Source organism: Chiloscyllium plagiosum, unplaced genomic scaffold, assembly GCF_037043375.1.
Source record: "Chiloscyllium plagiosum isolate Xiang-an unplaced genomic scaffold, Cpla_swu_hap1 HiC_scaffold_12, whole genome shotgun sequence".
Lineage (NCBI taxonomy): Eukaryota > Metazoa > Chordata > Chondrichthyes > Orectolobiformes > Hemiscylliidae > Chiloscyllium > Chiloscyllium plagiosum.
In genome coordinates, this window is record NW_028270150.1 from 105,540,255 (window position 1) to 105,564,124 (window position 23,870).

Below are 23,870 nucleotides of genomic sequence, written 5' to 3' on the forward strand. Positions count from 1 at the left end.
CCACCTCAGGCGACTGTCTGTGTGGAGTTTGCACATTCTCCCCGTGTCTGCGTGGGTTTCCTCCGGGTGCTCTGGTTTCCTCCCACAGTCCAAAGATGTGCAGGTCAGGTGAATTGGCCATGCTAAATTGCCCGTAGTGTTAGGTAAGGGGTAAATGTAGGGGTATGGGTGGGTTACGCTTCGGCGGGTCGGTGTGGACTTGTTGGGCTGAAGGGCCTGTTTCCACACTGTAATGTAATGTAATCTAATCTAATCTAAAAAACTTCAAGCCTCCACATTAGTGTGTTCCTTGAGGCAGATTTGGTTAAGTGCAACAGGTTAGAGTAGGTAGGGAGACAATATTTTGACTCTGAGAGGAGTTGGGAACCATGCAGGAGTGACCAAAAGTAGCCCACCTTAAAGACAGAACCTCCTTGTCATTTTTTAGATCTATTACCCCACCGCCAGTGAGATCAGTATTCTGAATGTTACCTCATTTAACCTGAATTCACATAAACAGAGCAATTGTGGCATTCAACTGATTACATAGAACGTAGAACTTAGAGCATCGAATAATACAGCGCAGAACAGGCCCTTTGGACTCAATGTTGCGTCGACCTGTGTACTAATCTAAGCCCATCCCCTTACACTATCTCATCATCATCCATGTGCTTATCCAAGGACTTTTAAATGTCCCTAATGTGGCTGAGTTAACTACTTTAGCAGGCAGGACATTCCACACCCTTGCCACTAACTGAGTAAAGAACCTGCCTCCGACATCTGTCTTAAATCTATCACCCCTCAACTTGCAGCCAAGCCCCCTCGTACAAGCAGATGTCATCATCTTAGGAAAAAGACTTTCACTGTCTACCCTGTCTAATCCTCTGATCATCTTGTATGTCTCTATCAAATCCCCTCTTAGCTGTCTTCTCTCCAATGAGAACAGACTCAAGTTCCTCAGCCTTTCTTCATAAGGCCTTCCCTCCAGACCAGGCAACATCCTGGTAAATCTCCTCTGCACCTTTTCCAATGCTTCCACATCCTTCCTGTAATGGAGCAGCCAGAACTGTACACAATATTCCAAGTGCGGCCGTACCAGCATTTTGTATGGTTGCAGCATGACATTACGGCTCCAGAACTCAATCCCTCTACCAATAAAACCTAACACCCGTATGCTTTCTTAACAACACTATCAACCTGGATGGCAACTTTTAGGGATCTATGTACATGGACACCAAGATCCCTCTGCACATCCACACCACCAAGAATCTTTCCATTGACCTAGTGTTCTGCCTTCCTGTTATTCTTCCCAAAGTGAATCACCTCACGTTTATCTGCATTAAACTCCATTTGCCACCTCTCAGCCCAATTCTGCAGTTTATTCAAGTGCCCCTGAAACCTGCAACATTCTACCACACTGTCCACCACTCCACCGACTTTAGTGTCATCTGCAAACTTACTGACCCATCCGCCTATTCCTGTGCCCAAGTCATTTATAAAAATGACAAACAACATTGGTCCCAAAACAAACCTTTGTGGCACATCAATAGTAACCAGACTCCAGGCTGGATATTTTCCATCAACCACCGCTCGTTGCCTTCTTACAGAAAGCCAGTTTCTAATCCAAACTGCTAAATCACCCTCAATCCCATCCCTCTGCATTTTCTCCAACAGCCTACCATGTGGAACCTTATCAAAGACTTTACTGAAGTCCATGTATACCACGTCAACTGCCCTACATGCTTGTTCACCTTCTCAAAAAACTCAATGAGGCTTGTGAGTCGCAACCTGCTCTTGACGAAACCATCTTGACTCTCTGAAACCAAATTGTTGCTTGCTGGATGATAATAAATCTTATCTCTTATAATCCTTTCCAAAACCTTTTCTACAACAGAAGTTGTAATTACCTGGGTCATCTCTGCTGCCCTTCTTGAACAAGGGCACAACATTTGAAATCCTCCAGTCCTCTGGTATGAAACCTGTAGACAATGATGATTCAAAGATCAAGGCCAAAGGCTCCACCATCCCCTCCCTAGCTTCCCAGAGAATTCTCAGAAAAATCCCATTTGGCCCAGGGGTTTTGTCTACTTTCACACCTTCTAGAATTGATAACACCTCCTCCTTATTAACCGCAATCCTTTCTAGTGTAATAGCCTGTATCTCAGTCTTCTCCTCTACAATATTCTCTTTTTCCTGAGTGAAAACAGATGAGAAATGGTCGTTTAGCATCTCTCCGATCTCCACAGGGTCCACACACAACTTCCCACTTCTGTCTTCCCACTTCTGCCCTATTCCTACCCTAGTCATCCTTTTATTCCTCACAAACCCAGAGAAAGCTTTAGGGTCTCCTTTATTCTACCTGCTAAAGACTACTCATGTCCTCTCCTTGCTCTTCTTAACTCTCTATTTACATCTTTCCTAGCTAATCTGTAACTCTCCATCGCCTCATCTGAACCATCTCGCCTCAACATCATATTGGCCTCCCTCTTCCACTTAACAAGAGATGCAATTTCTTTAGTAAACCACAGTTCCATGCCTGACAGGGTTGTACTTTCAAGGACTCGCAATATCTGTTCCTTAAACTAGCTCCACATTTCAATTGTCTCCATCCACTACATGTTGCTACCCCATTCTATGCATCCTAAGTCTTGCCTAAACGCATTATTATTCCTCTTCCCCCATCTATAACTATTGCCCTGTGGCATGTACCCATGCCTTTCCAGTGCTAAGCTAAACATAACCAAATTATGGTCACTCTCTCGAAAGTGCTCCCCAGTCACTAAATCATTAGCCTGATTCATTACTAAGCACCAGATTCAGTGTGGCCTTCCCTTTTATCGGCCCTTCGACACACTGTGTCAGGAAAGTCTCCTGCACATATTGGACAAAAACTGATCCATCCAACGTACTAGAGTTACAGCATTTCCAGTCAATGTTGGGGAAGTTAAAGTCCCCCAGAATGGCCACCGTGTTCCTTTCACTCCTATCCAGAACCATTTTACCGATCCTCTCCTCCACATCCCTGGAATTCTGCTGAAGCCTATAAAAAACTCCCAGCAGTATGACCTCTCCTTTCCTCTTTGTAACCTCAGCCCATACTTCAGCTGATGAGTCCTCATCAAAAGTTCCCCCAGCCACCGTTATACTGTCCTTGACTAACAAGGCCACACCTCCCCCTCTTTTACCGCCTTCCCTGATCTTAATGAAAGATCTAAACCCTGGAACCTGCAACATCCATTCCTGACCTTGCTCTATCCATGTCTCTGAAATGACCACAACATTGAAGTCCCAGGTAACCATCATGTGGCATGGGTAATAATCCAGAGATGACAACTCTGTTTGTTCTAGCTCTCAGCTTCCACTCTAGCTCCCTGAAATCCTGCCTTACATCCCTATCCCTCTTTCTGCCTATGTTGTTGGTACCTACATGGACCACGACTTGAGGCTGGTCACCCTCTCCCTTCAGGACCCCAAAGATACGATCCGAGACATCACGGACCCTGGCACTTGGGAGGCAACACACCAACCGTGAGTCTCATTCATTCCCTACAAACCTTCTATCTGAGCCTCTAACTATTGAGTCTCCAATGACTAACACTCTCCTCCTTTTCCCCACTTCCCTCCTGTGCAACAGGGACAGGCTCTGTGCCAGAGATCTGGGCCCCACTGCTTGCCCCTGGTAAGTCGTCTCCCTCAACAGTATCCAAAACGGTATACATGTTTTTCAGGGGAGCAACCACTGACTGTTTTTTGTCCCCCTTCTAACAGTCACCCAGTTTTCTTTGTGCCTAGGAGTAACTGCTTCCCTGTAACTCTTAACTACAACAGCACCTGCCTCCCGAATGATCCGAAGTCCATCCAGCTCCAGCTCCAGGTCCCTAACGTGGCCTTGGAGGAGGGACAGTTGGGTGCACTTCCTGCAGATGTACTTGGATGGGACACTAATAGCGTCCCTCACCTCAAACATCATGCAGGAGGAACATCCCTCTCCCTGCACTGCCATCCCCTGCTAGTCCACTAGTCACAAAGTAAAAAAGAAAAGAAGCTTACCTGATGTGTCCCTGGTGTCCAAGGTTAGAGGAGGTGGTTGGGTGGGAGGCCCTAGAAGGGTAGGGACTTGGGTTTAGAAAACACTCACTTATATAGCCAAAGGAAAAACAAGTCCCTCCTTTCCCAGAACCCTCTGCTCTCTGAGGTGCTGCTGCTGCTTAAAGTTTTAAATCAGTGACTCACCTTTCCCAACAGGCCCCTGGCCCACTCTTGCATTCTTCCTGCTGCTGAAAACAGAAATGGAGGGCTCCGATGCTCGAGGTAAGGCTTTGAAGATTTAAATCACCTTTCCCCACAGGCCCCTGGTCCAAGTTCCTGTTCTTCCTGCTGTTGAAAACAGAAAAAAAAGAACATTTTAATTAAGTTACCCCTGACTCTCCCAGGTAATGATGAGAGTTAATGCAGGAAATACTGTTGTGGATGTGTACACCGGGTTCCAGAAAGCATGTGAGACAATTTTGTGGATTTAATGAGGATTCAACTGACTACTGGTCATTGCTGTCATCCTGTAAAAGATTAGTTGATGTCAACTGGCCAAGGAGATAAAGGACCAAACACAGAGAACATTGGAGGAACCCTACAGGCCTGGCGATATTTTAGCCGAAGAGAAACAGAGTTAGTGTTTTGAGAATTGTGCTGAAGAGTCATACTGGACTTTAAAGATTAACTCTGTTTCTCTTTCCACAGATCATGCCAGACCTGCTGAGTTTCTCCAGTGCTCCCTGCATTTGTTTCAGATTTCCAGCATCTGCAGTGTTTTGCCCTTATTTGTGGATGAGTAAGAACTGCTCCTTGGAAGAACTTGCTAAGGCTTCAGTGGTAAGTTTTACATCTTGGGTGGCATGGCGGCTCAGTGGTGAGTGCTGCTACCTCAGAGCGCCTGGAAGTCAGGTTCGATTCCATCCTCGGGTGACTGTCTTTGTGGAGTTTGAATGCTCTCCCTGTGTCTGTGTGGGTCCCCTTGGGGTGCTCTGGCTTCCTTCCACAGTTCAAAGATGTGCATATTAGTTGGATTGGCCATGTTATATTGCCCTGTAGTATCCAGGGGTGTGCGGGCTAGGTGGATTATTCATGGGAAACATGGGGTATAGGGATTGTGTGGGATGCGCTTCAGAAGGTTGTCGTGGACATATTGGCTAAATGGCCTCTTTCAATAATGTGCACAGATATTCTCCAATTCGAGATGACATTATACATATCTAGAGCAAGTAGGACGTGAATCCAGACCTCTTGGCTCACAGGTAGGGACACTACTACTATCACTATCACAAGAGACCCCTAAAAGGCATATCATAACTTGCACGCAACCCATCTTAGGGATATCAGCTACTCCCCACCAAGGAATTGAACTCCCATCTTCCACACAACAGGCAAGATTCTACCCACAATATAAATGAGGAAATGCTTAGTGCAGTGATGCGTACACCAGCATGAGACCTCAATGTCATTCTGTCATGTTCCCATGTATCTGCTGCCTTTGTTTCCCTAGTTGGAATGGTCACAGGTTTGGAAAATGTGATTGAAGAAGCTATCTTGTAGATAGTACACACTGCTGCTGCTGAACCGCAGGAGATGGGGGAGATACTAAACGAGTATTTTAGATTAGATTACTTTACAGTGTGGAAACAGGTCCTTCGGCCCAACAAGTCCACACCGACCCGCCGAAGCGCAAACCACCCATACCCCTACATTTACCCCTTATCTAACACTACGGACAATTTAGCGTGGCCAATTCACCTGACCTGCACATCTTTGGACTGTGGGAGGAAACTGGAGCACCCGGAGGAAACCCACGCAGACACGAGGAGAATGTGCATTTTGCATCAGTGTTTACTGTGGAGAAGGACATGGAAGATATAGAATGTAGGGATATAGATGGTGACATCTTGAAAAATGCCCACTTTGCAGAGGAGGAGTTGCTGGATGTCTTAAAATGCATAAAGGTGGAGAAATCCCCAGGACCTGATCAGGTGAACCTTAGAACTCTGTGGGAAGCTAGCGAAGTGATTGCTGGGCCTCTTGCTGAGGTATTTGTATCATCGATAAGCACTGGTGAGGTGCCAGAAGACGTAGTGCCACTATTTAAGACACATGGTAAGAAAAAGCCAGGGAACTATAGACCGGTGAGCCTGACATTAGAAGTGGCCAGGTTGTTGGAGGGAATCCTGAGGGACAGGATATACTTGGAAAGGCAAAGGCTGATTAGGGATAGTCAACATGGCTTTGTGCATGGGAAACCATGTCTCACAAGCTTGATTGAGTTTTTTGAAGAAGTAACAAAGAGGACTGATGAGGGTAAAGTGGTGGACGTGATCTATATGGACTTCAGTAAGGCATTCGACAAGGTTCCTCATGGGAGACTGACTAGCAAGGTTAGATCTCATGGAATACAGGGAGAACTAGCCATTTTGATACAGAACTGACTCGAAGACAGGGTGGTGGTGGAGGGTTGTTTTTCAGACTGGAGGCCTGTGACCAGTGGTGTGCCACAAGGATTTGTTCTGGGTCCACTAATTTTTGTCATTTATATTAATGATCTGGATGTGAACATAGGAGGTATAGTTAGTAAGTTTGCAGATGACATCAAAATTGGAGATGTAGTGGACAGCGAAGTGGGTTACCTCAGTGTACAATGGGATTTTGGTCAGATGGGCCAATGGGCCAAGGAGTGATAGATTTAGTTTAACTTAGATAAATATGAGGTGATGTGTTTTAGAAAGGCAAATTAGAGCAGGACTTATACACATAAGGGTAAGATCCTGAGGAATGCTGCTGAACAAAGAGACATTGGAGTGCAGTGGTTTGTTACTCTTGAAAGTGGAGTTGCAGGTAGATAGGATAGTGAAGAAGGCATTTGGTATGCTTTCCTTTACTAGTCAGAGCATTCAGTATAGGAGTTGGGAGGTTATGTTGCAGATGTACAACTCATTGGTTAGGCCACATTTGGAGTATTGCATGTAATTCTGGTCTCCCTGCTATAGGAAGAATGTTGTGAAACTTGAAAGGGTTCAGAAAAGATTTACAAGGATGTCGCCAGAATTGGAGGGTTTGAGCTATAGGCTGGGACTGTTTTCCCTGGAGCATTGGAGACTGCAGGGTGACCTTACAGCGGTTTATAAAATCACGGGGGGCATGGATAAGGTAAAAATACTAGCTCTAAAGAAAACAACTGTGGCCTATCTAATCTCTCTTCATCGTTGAATCACTCCAGCCAAGGCAACATCCTGGTGAATCTCCTCTGCATCCCCTCCAGTGCAATCACATCCTTCCTAAGGTGAAAGTGACCAGAACTACACGGTGTACTCCAGCTGTTTCGATAGTTTACCACGGCTTTTGCCAAGGCCTCTTACCGGTACAAAATTCGGAATGACATGCCTTCTTCCCCCACCATGAAATCTCCGCTTGGTCGATTCCTACACACTGATAGGAGTTTTGCTGTTAAACGCCAAAAGAGAACCTTTTGTCACACTTGTCACACCTAATAACCCTTCAGTTATTAGGTATGACAAGTGGCTAAGATGTGTGACAGCAATATGAAACCACCAGCACTCCATGTGTAATAATTAATTTGGTTGGAAGTCCTAGATCAGGTTTCAGGTTCTGTGACTCCCTCAGCAGTCTGATCGCTAGCCTTGCAGAATTGTTTCGTTCCTTGACATCACCTTTTCTCCCCGTCTTTTCTTCTAGAATGCTGCTTCATTTGGTGATTTACTCCTGATAGTCCCAGGATTGGAAGGAATGCCACAGAGAGGAAGCTTCCAAGGGAAGGGGTATTGGTGCCTGTGATACTGAGTTCAATTTCCGAGGCAATAGAGATGGGATGTAGCTCATCAGCTGTCATGGAAAACCAGTCAAGAAGATCCGACAGAGGTACGTACAGACAGAAGCACGCTGCAGTTTTGAAAACCTCCTACATCACTAGCCTCCTCATTAATAAGCAACAGGTTAGCCTGTGGGCCAAGCACAATTGTCAGAATCTAAATAGGTGCAACCATGGCTTTTGTTCAGTCAGCTTAGAATATTTCAATTCTCAATCACCAGTTGTGCAAGGTTATGTTAGAAACTTTGCAGCTTTTCAAAACATAGTTTTATAATTCACAGAGAAATTCAATCAAACTCGTAACTGATTTTGATAGAATAACTATAAAAGGCATCTGGTTGGCTTAGAGGGGTATGGGCCAAATGCTGGCCAAAGGGACTAGATTAATTTAAGATGTCTGGTTGGCATGGACAAGTTGGACCACAGGGTCAGTTTCTGTGCTGTATATCTCTATGACTCTATACTGTTCATAGATTGGAGTGATACCTGGCACACAGGAAGATGGCTGTGGCTGCAGAGTCGGCATCCTTGCAAGAGGATTCGCAGTCGGGTTAAAATCAACTCGGTAAAAACAATGACTGCAGACGCTGGAAACCAGATTCTGGATTAGTGGTGCTGGAAGAGCACAGCAGTTCAGGCAGCATCCGAGGAGCTTCGAAATCGACGTTTCCCTACTGCGAATCCTCTTGCAAGGATGCCGGCCTTGAAGAAGTTTTCCTCCTCTCTCTACAAGAATCTCAGGGAGTCCCTCTCCCACTGCAACTCCCAGGTCATTTCCTCTGCAGCACTGTCCCCATGACTTAGGTAAAAACAATGACTGCAGATGCTGGAAACCAGATTCTGGATCAGTGGTGCTGGAAGAGCTCAGCAATTCAGGCAGCATCGAGGACAGGCAAAATCGACGTTTCGGGCAAAAGCCCTTCATCAGGAATCATGACTTGTCTGGACATGTCCTACCTGCCTATCTCCTTTTCCACCTATCCACTCCACCCTCTCCTCCCTGACCTATCACCTTCATCCCCTCCCCCACTCACCCATTGTACTCTATGTTACTTTCTCCCCACCCCCAACCCCTCTAGTTTATCTCTCCACGCTTCAGGCTCACTGCCTTTATTCCTGATGAAGGGCTTTTGCCCGAAATGTCGATTTCGAAGCTCCTTGGATGCTGCCTGAACTGCTGTGCTTTTCCAGCACCACTAATCCAGAATCTGGTTTCCAGCATCTGCAGTCATTGTTTTTACTTCTGTGGTTGCAGAGGGTCAGTCATCTCAGTTCCAGGACATCTCTGCAGGAGTCCCTCAGGGTAGTATCCTAGGCCCAACATATTCAACTGCTTCATCAATGACCTTCCCTCCAACATTATGTTAAAAGTGGGATGTTCACCAATGTTTGCACAATGTTCAGTGCTATTCATGACTCCTCAGGCACTGAAGCAGTCCATGTTCAAGACCTGGACAATATCCAGGTGTGCGCTGGTGTCCAGCAAATAACGTTTGCATCACACAAACGACAGGAAATGGCTGTCTCCAACAAGAGAGAACCTAACCATCACTCTTTGAAATTTATTGCCAAGACCATCAATGATTCTCCTGCTATCAGCATCCTGGGGGTTACCATTGAGCATAAGCTGAATGGAACACACCTTATAATTGCAAGAGCAGGTTGAAGGCTTGGAATCCTGCAATAAGTTACTCACTTCTGATTCCCCATTGCCTGTCCATCATCTACAAGGCACAAGTCAGGAATGTGATGGACTACTCCCCACTTGGATGGATAGGTGCAGCTCCAGCAACACTCAAGAAGCTTGACACCATCCAGGATAAGCCGTCGACTTGAGTGGCACCACTTGACTTGGTGGTTAGCCCTGCTGCCTCACAGCACCTGGGTCCCAGGTTCGATTCCCACCTCAGGCAACTGTGTGGTGTTTGCACATTCTCCCTGTGTCTGCATGTGTTTCCTCTGGTGCTCCGACAGTTCAAAGGTGTGTAAGTTACATAGATTAGCCATGCTATAGTGTCCAGTGATGTATAGGCTGGGTGGATTAGCTATGGGAAATACAGGGTTAGAGGGATGGGATGGGTTGGGATGGGATGCTCAGTCAGTGTGGACACGATGGGCCAGATGGCCTGCTTCCACAGACATCTACTCCCTCCACCACCAATGCTCAGTCGCAGCAATGTGTACCATTTACAAGATGAATTGCAGAAATTCACCAACAATCCTTACATTCCTAACCCATGACCACTTCCACCTAGAAGATCAAGGGCAGCAAATACATGGGGGCACCATCAACTGCAACTGCCCCTCCAAGCCACTCACCATGCTGACTTAGAAATACATCACCGTTCTTTCAGTGTCGCTGGGTCAAAATCCTGGATTCCCTTCCCGTAGGGCATGATGGATCAACCCACAGCAGATGAACAGCATTGATTAGATTAGATTAGGTTACTTAGATTACATTACAGTGTGGAAACAGGCCCTTCGGCCCAACCAGTCCACACCGACCCGCCGAAGCGCAACCCACCCATACCCCTACATTTACCCCTTTACCTAACACTACGGGCAATTTAGCATGGCCAATTCACCTGACCTGCACATCTTTGGACTGTGGGAGGAATCCAGAGCACCCGGAGGAAACCCACGCAGACACAGGGAGAACGTGCAAACTCCACACAGTCAGTCGCCTGAGGTGGGAACTGAACCCGGGTCTCTGGTGCTGTGAGGCAGCAGTGCTAACCACTGAGCCACCGTGCCGCCCATTGGTTCAAGGAGGCGGCTCATTACCAGCTTCTCAAGGGCAGCTAGGGACGGGCAGTAAATGCTGGCCCAGCCAGTGATGCCCACTCCCTATGAATTGTTTTTTGGAGATTATGAGAAACTCATGGCTGGAGGTTAATAACCAGAAGAAATAGGTAATTGGTCAAAATTCCAAGGGAGATTCAAGAAAAGACGTCTGAAATGCACTGACTTGTTAAGATTTGGAATTATCTGGATGAATGTGAAAAGGAACAAGTTCCAGAATAAGTAGAATGGAGGTGAATTATTTGGAGGACAGTGAGATTAGAATATTACTAATTTTAGAGTTCCTTTGTTGATCAGAAGGCCTCCTTAAGTGATTCCATGTTCCGAAGTAACATGTGTTTTATTGACCTGAATGACACTCAGCCTATTCATCATTGTGATAGCTCAGACCAGCCACTGCCTTACATGTTCCAGTCTGTTTGTAGAATCATACAGTACACAAGAGGTCGTGTGGGGCATCAACTCTGCTATATAAAAATATATTACTATCTGCACTAGTCGCACTTTCCTGCACTACACCCTGAGATTTCCCACTTCAACAACTCTCCCAAGTAGTGCATTCCAGACCCCACCACCCGCAAAAGTCCTCTCCTTCCTTCCACTTGAAAATGTTGTGGTGCACAAGGCAGTCAGAGCACATGCTCATGTCTGTTTCCATAGTCCAGTTCTGCCTGGAATAGCTCACCATAAGCTGCCACCTCTGGTGAAGTATAGTGGGCCAGGAATTTCTGTGGCTCTTACTGCCTGCTATTGGTGCGTTGGAAGCATTTACAGTTGGATACCCAACCTATTTGTCCATGTAATGAACACACCTTCTTCAGTCATCAAGTCCTGGGTTCCAACCCAGGGATTCAAGCTCAAACATAAGGATGCTGCAAATGGACACAGTATATGAATACACAAACCTCAAACAATCAGAAATCATTCCACGTGGTAGCACTGAAAAAGAACCGAAGGTTTGTTGTCGGTGAAATATTCTATAAAGACACTCCAACAGGTTTATTGCTCATAAAATGCGTTTATACAGGTGCTCTTACTGTTTGAGACAAACAATGGACTGCAGTTTAAACTTAATTTTATTAAAACACTCGCAGGTTAAAGAAACAATCTTTACACAACAAATTCAGTTAGCTTTACTGCAAAGCAGACTGACTGCCTGAAAAACACATTCACTACCCGAGCTGGTGAATTTGATTGAACTGTTTGATTCAATTCACTGAGCTCTCTTGACAGAGCACTTGAGATTTTCTTAGTACAAAGGTGGTCTCACTTGGAGTCTTCGCCGGCCAAACCTTCAGTGAGAGAATGACTGCTAGGTGTCCTTCTATTCCCCTGTTTCTCTGCCCTTCTGAATGTTCTCTCACTTCAGCCCCAGTGCAGGAGCCACAGTACCCAATGAGGTTAGATGAGATCTTATAGGTGTACCCATCCCTTTCGAAGATATGATTACTTCATGGTACAAAGGGGTTTGGCTGAAACTGTGAAAATATACAATCTCCCTGTTGTTCTGGCTGAGCACCTCTTAATGGAATTTTGGTCATAATGAGTCTCCCATTGTTCTATATGCAATCTGACTTTTGACCTGTGGAGATGTTGAATTCCATCAGGCCTCGTTGGCAGAAACTGTCTAGCTGCTGAAAAGGAAGCTGTGTTGTCACAGTCACTTGGCCTGATTGTTTCGTTTGATAATATCAATAGGATAGCGATGGCTCCAAGGATTGAACACCTCTTTCTCCCTCTGCTATACCACGGCATGGTGGCTCAGTGGTTAGCACTGCTGCCTCACAGCAGCAGGGTCCCAGGTTCAATTCCAGCCTCAGGTGACTGTGTGGAGTTTGCACATTCTCCCTGTGTCTGTGTGGGTTTCCTCCGGGTGCTCCGGTTTCCCCCCACAGTCCAAAGATGTGCAGGTTAGGTGAATTGGACATGCTAAATTGCCCATAGTGTTAGGTGCATTAGTTAGAGGGAAATGGGTCTGGGTGGGTTACTCTTCGGCGGGTCGGTGTGGATTGGTTGGGCTGAAGGGCCTGTTTCCACACTGTAGGGAATCTAATCTAATCATATGCACCATTGTGTTGGAAATGGGTCTTATGTAAATGAGTAACTGTCAATTGTTCTAAACTGTAGCTGCTTGGCCTTAACTTGCAGCTTTTCGCATTCTTACAGCCAAAGTAGGAGCAGTAAGTAACAGCATAGTAAAGGTTACGTATTAAACGGTGTGTCCAGTTGGTGACTGTTCACTGGGGCAGATTCATTTGTGGTGCTATGAATGGGAGCAGACTGAGACTCTGTTGAGTTTGGAGCTGTGTGCTGGATCCTGAGAGTCTATAAATAGAGAAAGACTAGACTCCAGTTTGACTCTTCACCACCCAGCTATCTTAAGTGTCAGAGAAAGCATTGGCTCATCTTTCTCTGAGGAACTCCTAGTGCAACTGAATAGCTAATTAAATGTGCCTGTCCCTCAGCAAATTGGCATCTTCAGTAATACTAAAACCAAATTAGACTACAGCCACACTTTGCTATCCCCAATCTGAACACAGTGATAAGTATGGCTCAGTTTCCATTCATCATATTCTCTTGGAAAACAAAGGGAAATTCAAAGGGTCCAGAGAAATAACAGAATACAACAACTATATTAGAAAATGTTAGGTGTGAGCTGTAAAACGCCAAAAGGGTCAGAAAGTTTCAGCAGGTCAGACACAATATCTGAGGGGCGAGGATAGCAGATTGCTTTAACCTTTTGTCAGAATGGGGAAGGTTTTGAGGTGGAATAGGTTCTTGAAGGTCAAGGAGGCAGGGATGGGGGAGGGGAGGAAAGGCTAAAAAGGGAAAACCAAAATATCACCAACAAAATGGGCAAACCTAAAAATCACACAACACCAGGTTATGGTCGAACAGGTTTATTTGGAAAGACAAGCTTTCGAAGCGCTGCTCCTGTGTCAGGTAGCTACTGGGGCAGGAGGCACAGGTTATTTTCTGAAGTTGTTGAACTTGCTGAATCTCACTGCAAGGAGATTCATGTTGCTGAGGCATTTTATTTTGTACTCACCAGGATACAGACAAGAATGCCAAGTTTAAACCAATCACAACAAGGTGCTGACGACTGGTTGGCAAGGCGAATGGGATTGGTTGATGTATGAAAAATTCTGACCTGAAACGTCGACTCCCCTTCTCCTCTGATGCTGCTTGATCTGCAGTGCTTTCTCTAGCTCCTCGCTTTATCCACATTGGTTGAGGAAACGATGGGGAACAGTTGGCTGTCCATGCTCTTGGGTAATTCCACGGGGCAGCAGGCTTTACCACTGTGGTCAAATTTAAAGAGTTTCAATATAGTTCACTCAAAGGGCAGCTGCTATCCACATGGAAAGGTGCCCTGGAAAGAGGGAGCTGGACGTCATGATGATTGAGGAGTGCCATGGAAAAAACACTTTCTCCCCATGCTGACTGTTTCCTCCCACAGTCCAAAGATGTGTCAGTTAGGTGAATTGGCCATGCTAAATTACCCACACCCTCTGGATGAGTGGTGCTGGAAGAGCACAGCAATTCAGGCAGCATCCACAGTGCCCAGGGATGTGTAGGCTGGATGGGTTGGCAATGGGAAATGCAAAGGGTATAAGGATAGGGTGGATGGGCTTGGGTGGGATGTTCTCTGGAGCGTTAGTATGGACTCGATGGGCTGAATGGCCTGTTTCCACTCTGTAGGGATTCTTTATGTTTGTTGGTGGCATCATGCTGAAGATGGTAGGGGATGATCTGCCGAATATAAATGCTTGGGGTTAGAGGACATGGGGGACTCAGTAACTGTATAGAATCTGTCAGACAGAATAATATTTCCATATTGTCACCTTCTGTGGAATTCTGTATACAATTTCCTCTTTTAACCTTATTTCTGCTCTTTTCTCCTTAGTACAGTGCAGTTTGTTACTGAGTAAGCTAATTTCCTCCTCTCTGTTTACTGGGATCTGATTGTGTAAAACTTACAGATTCTTTTGTTCAGTTACCTCCCAGGCAGATGAGTTGGCAAGAACTCCACCTCCTTTTGCAGGTAAGTGTTTGATTCTGTCCAATGTGTCATGTTATGAAACCTATCATTATCCATATTTTAACCAGCAAGATTTTACCTTTTATCTACATCCACTGGCTGCACTCCACATTGCAACTTCCTCATGGGAAGAACAGCAGAAACTTGGAGTGTCTTGAAGCCAGAAAGGGAGAGAGATACAGAATGAAAGACTGACTTAAGGAGGGAGTCCCAGACTCCAGGGTTAAGAAAACTGAAGGCACGCCAACCTATTGTGGAGCAAATAAAATTGGTGACACTCATGTGACCAGAATTAGATATGCATTTTGGTAAAACATACAAGGGCAGGATTTATACAATTAAAACTAGGGCCTTGTAGTGCTGTAGAACACAGAGACCTAGGGCTTCAGAAACATGCAGGTCGTTCTGCTATAACGTGTGTTTCATTGATGCGAAATCGCTGTAACACAATTGACAAATTGGAGACACCGTTCCTAAAGTGCAAACTTTTAAACATTAACGCAATTACATCGCCAACACTTTAAGCGCTTTTTCTAAAGCACAATTTTTCTAGAATGCAGGGTTTCACAAGAATGCAACCTACCTGTAGTTCTTTGAAAACTGCATTACGAAAAGACATAGTTAAACATAGACCACAGAACAGTACAGGCCCTTTGGCCCTCGATATTGTGCTGCCCTTTTGACTTATTCTAAGATCAAACTAACCTGCATACCCTTCATTTTACAATCATCCATGTGCGTATCCAAGAGTTGCTTAAATATCCCTAATGTATCTGACTCTACTACCACCGCTGGCAGTGCATTCCAGGCACCCACTACTCTCTGTGTAAAGAACCGACCTCTGACATCTCCCCCAAACCTTCCCCCAGTCATCGTAAATTATGCCCCCTCATGATAGCCATTTCCGCCCTGGGAAAACATCTCTGGCTTTCCACTCTGTCTATGTCTCTCATCATCTTCTACATCTCTATCAGGTCACATCTCATCCTTCTTCACTCCAATGAGAAAAGCCCTAGTTCCCTCAACCTTTCTTTATAAGCCATGCCCTCCAGTCCAGGCAGCATCCTGGTAAATCTCCTCTACACCCTCTCTAAAGCTTCCACTTCCTTCCTATAATGAAGTGACCAGAACTGAACGCAATATTCCAAGTGTGGACTAAATAGGGCTCTACAGAGCTGCAGCATAACCTTGTGGCTCAAACTCAATCCCCCTGCTACTGAAAGCCACCGTACACCTTCTTAACAACCCTATCAACTTGGGTGGCAATTTTGAGGGATCTATGGACATGGATCCCAAGATCCCTCTATTCCTCCGCACTTCCAAGAATCCTGCCTTTAACTCTGCACTCTGCATTCAAATTCAACCTTCCAGATTGCACTTTTCCAGGTTGAACTCCATCTGCCACTTATCAGCCCAGTTCTGCATCTTGGCAATGTCTTGTTGAAACCTACAGCAGCCCTCCACACTATCCACCACTTCACCAACCTTTGTGTCATTGACAAACTTACTAACCCACCCTTCCACTTCCTCATCCAAGTCATTTATAAAAATCACAAAGAGCAGAGGTCCAAGAACAGATCCCTGAGGAACACCACTGGTCACCAAGCTCCAGACTGAATACTTTCCAACTACCACCACCCTCTATCTTCTATGGGCCAGCTAATTCTATATCCAGAAAGCCAGATTTTCCAGTATCCCATGCCTCCTTACTTTCTGAATGAGCCTAACATGGGGAACCTTATCAAAAGCCTTGCTAAAATCCATGTACGAGGAGAAAGTGAGGTCTGCAGATGCTGGAGATCAAAGTTGAAACTTTATTGCTGGGACAGCACAGCAGGTCAGGCAGCATCCAGGGAACAGGAGATTCGACGTTTCGGGCACAGGCCGAAGAAGGGCCTGTGCCCGAAACGTCGAATCTCCTGTTCCCTGGATGCTGCCTGACCTGCTGTGCTGTTCCAGCAATAAAGTTTCAACCCTCTCACTCATGAATACTGAAGCAAAGTATTCATTAAGGACCTCCTCAAGTTCCTCCAATTCCAGGCACAAGTTCCCTCCAGTATCCCTGATTGGCGCTACCCTCACTCAGGCCATCCTCTTGCTCCTCTCACGTAAGTGCAGAACACCTTGGGGTTTTAGATTAGATTCCCTATAGTGTGGAAACAGGCCCTTCGGCCCAACTAGTTCACATCGATCCTCTGAAGAGTAACCCACCCAGACCCATTCCCCTATTTAACCCTGACTAATGTATGGGCAGTTTAGCATGGCCAATTCACCTAACCTGCACATCTTTGAACTGTGGGAGAAAACCGGAGCAGACAGAGGAAACTTACGTAGACATGGGGAGAATGTGCAAACTCCACACAGACAGTCGCTCAAGGCTGGAATAGAACCCGGGTCCCTGGTGCTGTGAGGCAGCAGTGCTATTCCTTAATCCTACTGCCAAGGCTTTTTCATGCCCCCTTCCAGTTCTCCCAAGTCCATTCTTTGGTTCCTTCCTGGCTATCTTGTTAGCCTCTAGAACACATTTAGCACACTTGCCTTCATTGCTCAGACCTTTGAGTATAACAGTTGGTATGTCATGTTGAGTTTGTTCAGGACATTGGTGAGGCCTCTTCTGGAGTACCATGTCCAGTTCTGGTCACCCTGTTAAAGGAAGGATATTATTGAGCTATAGAGGGTTCAGATGAGATTTACCGGAATGTTGCTGGAAATGGAGGGTTTGAGTTAGAAGGAGAGGCTAGATAGGCTGGATGTCTTTCATTGGAGCTAAGGAGGTTTATAAACCTTATAGAGAACAGCCTCTTCCATATTAATTTATCTCTTCCTTATCGGGCAGTAAGATGGAGCTACAGAGCTGGCCTGATGATGACCATGTAATCATTTTCAAATTGTGTCTGATTCAATTTTGCGGGGGGACATCTTCTGTTTTTACCTGGTCTGGCTGACATGTGACTCCAGACCACAAGAATGTGATTGGCACTTAACTACCCTCTGTGCAATTAGGGATGGGCAATAAATGCTGACTGAGCTACTGATGCCTACATCCCGGGAGTGGGTAAAAGGAAAGATGCTCATTAAGTATTCTAACCTCGTCCTCGCTCTCTCAGCAGATACGGCCCTCTTTGTCCCTAATAGCCCCCACTTCTGACTATTCACTTACTATTTTGCTTTTTTGAATTCCCTTTGGTGTTAACTGACATTCTATTCCCATGCCTTCCCTTTGTCAGTCTTAATTTTCTTTTCGCATCTTCTCTGAAGCTATTGCATTCGATTTGGTTTGCAATAAAGAATGCAACAGCTGTTCATCATGCATCCAAATTCTTTTGTTTCATCATATTCTCGATGTCCAAGCTCATCCAAGATGCCCTGTTGTTTGTTCCCCGACCTTTCACTCTTGTGATCTCATTGATTATGTCCTGCATTGGCTCTCAGAAGAGTGTCTCACCCAGACGCACCTCGCACCCCCCAACCCTGCATTTCCCATTGCTGATCCACCTTCTTTGGACTGTGGGAGGAAACCCACGCAGACACGGGGAGAATGTGCAAATGCCAGTCAGACAGCCACCCAAGAGTGGAATCGATCCCAGGTCCCTGGTGCTGTGAAGCAGCAGTGCTAACCACTGAGCCACTGTGCTGTATGATGAAATAATAATTACTGTTCTAGTCTGTCATGAAGACAATAGGTTCTATAGCACAGTGGTTAGCACTGCTGCCTCACAGTGCCAGGGACCCAGGTTCAATTCCAGCCTTGGGCGACTGACTGTGTAAAGTTTGCACATTCTCCCTGTGTCTATGTGGGTTTCCTCCCACAATCCAAGATTAGGTGAATTGGCCATGTTAAATTCCCTATAGTGTTCAGGGATGTGTCAGCTAGGTGCATTAGTCAGGAGTAAAAAATAGGATAATAATAATCTAATCTAATAAAGTAGGGGAATGGGTCTCGGTGGGTCATTCTTCAGAGGGTCAGAGTGGGCCTGTTGGGCCGAAGGGCCTGTTTCCACACTGTAGGGATTCTAATCTATGCTTCCCGATTTCTGTGCTTGGCTCAGAGGGCTGGCATAGACAGATACCCTCTCCCCCACCCCAAAGCCAGAAAATCATGAGATTCAAGTACCTCTCCAGGATTTAAACACAAGTATCAAAGCTGTACTGAAGAAGTGCAGCTCTATTGGATGAGATATAAAGGTCCAAGCTTGGGAGGATGCAATAGCTTCCATTGCGCAAGAACCAGAAGCAGGAGTAAGCAGCTCAATGTTTGAGTCAGCTTTGCTATTTTACTTTTTGAAGAAGGGCATCACAAACTATCCCTGCTCTCCTTGCCAATATTTATCCCACTGTCAATGAAACAGATTATCTGATGTCATCATGTTGCTGTGTGTGAGAGATTGCTTTGCATATTTTAGCTGCCACGTTTTCTAACGTTAACACTCTTTCAAAGCACCCTATTGGCTGTAAAGCAGTTTGAGACTTTGGGTGATTGTGACAGGGGCTATATAAATACAAGGATTTCTTTTTATTGTTCTATGTCCGACTCAACTCTAATTTATTTGCATCCCAATTATTTCCAGACCTTGTTCTTGGACTAAGTCGGCTAAAATAAAGTTACTGTGCAGAAAACTGAGGACAGAATGTAATTGTTTAAAACCAAGATTCCATTATATCTGCACATTTGATGAGGAGGAAGATCCATGCTTGGTCTTGACCTGTGTAACATCTTGGTATGGTATATCAAAATACCCAGTAATCATCACAGATTTATGAATCAGCAGTGAACAGGTACAGAGGCAAAAGATTTTCAGTTTAGAAAGTCAACACATCTTTGTGCATGGGAAATTGTGTCTCACTAACTTGATTGAGTTTTTTGAAGAAGTGACAAAGAAGATTGATGAAGACAGAGCAATGGATTCTGTCTATATGGACTTCAGCAAGGTGTTTGACAAGATTCTGCATGGTAGATTGGTTAACAAGGTTAAATTACATGGAATACAGGGACAACTGGCCATTCGGATACAAAATTGGCTTGAAAATAGGAGATAGAAGTGGGGTAGTGCAGGGTTGCTTTTCAAACTGTGCCAAATGCTGGCAAATGGGTCGAGATCAGTTTATGATTTCTGCATGGTGTGGATGAGTTGGACCGAACAATCTGTGTCCGTGTTGTATAACTCTGTGACTATGTGTTGGCACAGGCTTGGTGGGCTGAAGGGCCTGTGTCTGTGCTGTACTGTTATTTGTGAATATTTATATTATATTTGAATCTGTGCAAGGTCCAGTGAGTTGTCTGAAAAGGATGACATCTCCAATATTGTCAGTTATTCAGCAGTTTACATAAATATCTGAGGCAGGCATCATGTGTTAAATATTGCCACCCACCTCTACTTTACTGCGTGCAGAGTATTATTCCTGCCCACATTTTTTCTTCCTGTATCAGACTGCACCATGGGAAATAGGACTGGCCATTCACTTGTACTGTTTCAAACCTTTTCTACTTGTGAGTACATTTCAACTTCTCGTCTTATAATGTTTGTCCAATAAATTATGTAGTAGAAATCATGTTTGATGGACATGAAGTTTTTTTAAAGCTGTTACTCAGAAAATTGATAAAGGAGAGCCAATGGATATTTAATTTTCCAGAAGGCTTTTGGTAAAGTCCCCACAGGATGCTGGTTAGAACAGTTAAACCACATGTGGTAGGAGGTAATGTACTAGCATGGGTCAATGATCGTCTAACAGACAGAAAACAGAGTAGGAATAAATGAGTTATTCTAGCATGTGTGGAGTATTGCACAGATCAGTTATTGGGGTCCCAGCTGTTCGCAATATATATCAATGATTTGGACCAAATTCGGTATTTCCAAATTTGTAGATGGTACAAAGCTAAATGGGAGTGTGTTGTGAGGAAGATGTAAAACAGTTTCAGATTTCAACAGGCTTAGTAAACAGACAAGAATATGGCAGATGAATACAACATTGAAAAATGTGAAGTTATACAATTTAGTCAGAGAAACAGAAGTATGAGTGGTAAGAGGTTGGAAAGTGTCAATGTACAAAAGAGTCTGGGTATCCTTGCTGATACATCAGTGAAGGCTAACATACAGGTGCAACAAGCTTTTAGGAAGCCGAATGGAATATTTGTTGCAAGAGGGTGGGAGTACATAGTGGCCACGGGCAGCACGGTGGCTCAGTGGTTAGCATTGCTGCCTCACAGTACCAGGGACTTGGGTTCGATTCCCACCTTGGGCAATTGTCTGTGTGGAGTTTGTACATTCTCCCTGTGTCTGTGTGGGTTTCCTCCCACAGTCTAAAGATGTGCAGGTCAGTGGATTGGCCATGCCAAATTGCCCATATTGTTAGGCACATCAGTCAGGGGTATATATATAGAGTAGAGAAATGGGTCTGGGTAGGTTACTCTTCGGAGGGTTGGTGTGGACTTAGAACATAGAACAAAACAGCGCAGAACAGGCCCCTTCAGCCCTTGATGTTGCGCCAACTGTGATCTATTCTCAGCTCGTCCCCCTACACTATCCCAAAATCATCCATGTGCTTATCTAAGGAATGTTTAAATCTCCCTAATGTGACTGACTTGTTGGGCCGAAGGGCCTGTTTCCATACTGTAGGGAATCTAATCACCTAATCTAATCTGGTCTGGATAGAGTATATATGGAGAAGCTGTTCCCACTTGGAAATGCAAAAAAACAATGAGAGGACATAGATGTAAAGTGATATACAAGTGAAGCTAGGGTGAAACGAGTCTGGAGATGTTGGGGTTGTCCTTCTCAGAATGGAGAAAGCTATGTGGAAATTTGAGAAGGGTGGCACAGTGGCTCAGTGGTTAGCACTGCTGCCTCACAGCACCAGGGTCCCAGGTTCAATTCCAGCCTCGGGCGACTGTCTGTGTGGAGTTTGCCCATTCTCCCCGTGTCTGCGTGGGTTTCCTCCGGGTGCTCCAATTTCCTCCCACAATCCAAAGATGTGCAGGTCAGGTGAATTGGCCATGCTAAATTGCCCAAAGGTTAGGTATGTTAGTCAAAGGGAAATGGGTCTGGGTGGGTTACTCTTCGGATGGTCGGTGTGGACTTGTTGGTCCGAAGGGCCTGTTTCCACACTGTAGGTAATCTAATTGTGGATGGTTTTGATTGTGTAAGTGGGAAGAGTCTATTTTTGGTGGGAAAAGAATGGAAGATAATTGCAGATTGAAAGTGTAAAGAGTAGTTTTCACCAGCAGGTCACTGTGATGTGGGAAGTGTTGCCTGGAAGACTAGTGCAAACAGGCTCAGTAATAAACTTCATAAGGCAATTGGATAAATAGTTGAATTGGAGAAGGGAAAAGAGCAGAGTGAGAGATAATCAGCAACACTATCCATCAGCCAGCACAGGATCATTGTGCCAAAGGGCTCCTTACATATGCTGCCTGCCCCTATGAAACATTATAGAAGAGTAGGCCATGTCTGATCATCAAACTCAGTCCCTTGTTTGCACATCCTCCCCAAACACTTCGATTCCTTTATCCCTAAGAGCTATATCTTCTTGAAAACATTCAATGTTTACCCTCATCAGATTTCTGTTTAGAGAATTCCACTCTCTGGGTGAAGAGATTCCTCCTCATCTCAGTCCAAAATGGCCCTTGCGTCTGGACTCCCCTGCCATCAGGAACATCCTTCCTGCATTTTGCCTGTCTAATCCAGTTTCTGTCAGCTCTCCCTCTCATTATTCTGAACTCCGTTCAATGTAGACCTAACCGATCCAGTCTCTCTTCATACATCAGTCCTGCCATCCCAGGAATCAGTGTGGTCAACTTTTGTTGCACTCCCTCTCCAGCCAATACTCCAGGTATTAAAGGAAGGGTGGGGATTGTTTAATTCTCCTTCCAGAAGCAGTGTGTGCTGGTTGAAGGTGTCAGTGATCTTAAGGTGCTCACCTAATGGTGAATTGTGATTTTGAGAATTTGCAAATGTGTCCTTGACCTGCTGCTACGACACTGCTGACAGTGGGTGAGACTATCCCTGCTTTGACAATAAATCTGGAGATATACTCAATTCAAATCTACTGTGCATGTTATGTCACTGCTTAAGTAGCAGAGGGTGGTAGAGAACCAAAGAAAGGAGGATATCATGTTGCCAGGAGTCAGGAAGAGTTCTGACAGTGGCATGATACTGAGCATGTGCAAATGACATCATCTTTACCTGCAGGTCATTGGCTATTAAGCAAATCTGATTGAGATTTTCAGAAAAGTGAAATTGGTATAAATTAATATCATATTATAATAATAATAATATTATAATAAATTGGTCCTTACAAACCTACATGATGTTCAGAATTCTGTCTTAAAGGAAGACACAGTGAGAATCAAGTGCTTCCCGTGAACAGAATGAAAGATCTTATGCTTTACATCATCCTCCTGTTTTCTGAAATCTTATCCCTACTGGCTATAGTTTCAAGATAATTTTTCCCTCAGCCAATCTCATTCAGGGGATCAATTCGATTTGCTCCAGCATTTCCAGTTGAAAATGATATAATAATTTGATCCTGAGCAAAACGCTGGATACTCGCTGAGGGACAGGTCACATTTAACATTGTCGTTACACAATACACATTGCTGCCTATGAATGATTCCTACAATTCACAAATAACAAACGGAGAAAAATATAGGCTTGATGGTGTCGGTGGAAGTGTATGCTATTTGAGAGTCAGTGTCTGGGAGACTCCAACCTGTTTAAGATTCAGTGTAAATGGGACTGTACCTGTTTGAGAGTCAGTGCCGGTGGGACTGTAACCTGTCTAAGAGTCAGTGCCGGTTGAGTCAGTATCTGTGGGACTCGAACTGTTTGTGAATCAGAATCTGTGAGATTGTAACCTTTTGGAGAGGCAGTATCTATCGGACTGTAACCTGTTTGAGAGCCAGTGTCTTGCAGGACGGTATCTGTTCGTGAATCAGTGTCTGTGGGAGTGTAACCTGTTTGAGAATCAGTATCAGCGACACTGTAACCTGTCTGTGAGTCAGTGTCAGTTGGACTGTAACCTGTTTGAGAGTCAGTGCCCATGTGACTCTAACCTGTTTGAGAGTCAGTGTAAATGGGACTGTAATCTGCTTGAGAGTTAGTGTCTGTGAGATGTACCTGTTTGAGAATGCCTGTGGATTGTAACCTGTGTGAGAGTCAGTGTCAGTGGGACTGTACCTGT

At 45.0% G+C, this 23,870-nt stretch overlaps 1 protein-coding gene across 10 annotated transcripts in view; it reads left to right on the top strand.

Moving 5' to 3' along the window:
- Nucleotides 1-23,870, top strand: part of ppef1 (protein phosphatase, EF-hand calcium binding domain 1) — an 85,316-nt gene that overhangs the window by 2,693 nt on the left and 58,753 nt on the right. For 3 of the 10 annotated variants that reach the window (XR_006313108.2, XM_043700222.2, XM_087993145.1), the window contains exons 2-4: nt 4,225-4,290; nt 7,717-7,899; nt 14,649-14,696. Coding sequence is in view for 4 of the 10 variants with exons in the window: in XM_043700222.2 (XP_043556157.2) it covers nt 7,845-7,899; nt 14,649-14,696 (103 nt within the window). In the remaining 6 variants the exon portion in view is untranslated. Of the gene's footprint in view, nt 1-4,224; nt 4,291-4,741; nt 4,849-7,716; nt 7,900-14,634; nt 14,697-19,372; nt 19,470-23,870 lie in introns of those variants that run through there. The other 7 variants (XM_043700224.2, XM_087993144.1, XM_087993143.1 and 4 more) reach the window with 5 other exon arrangements.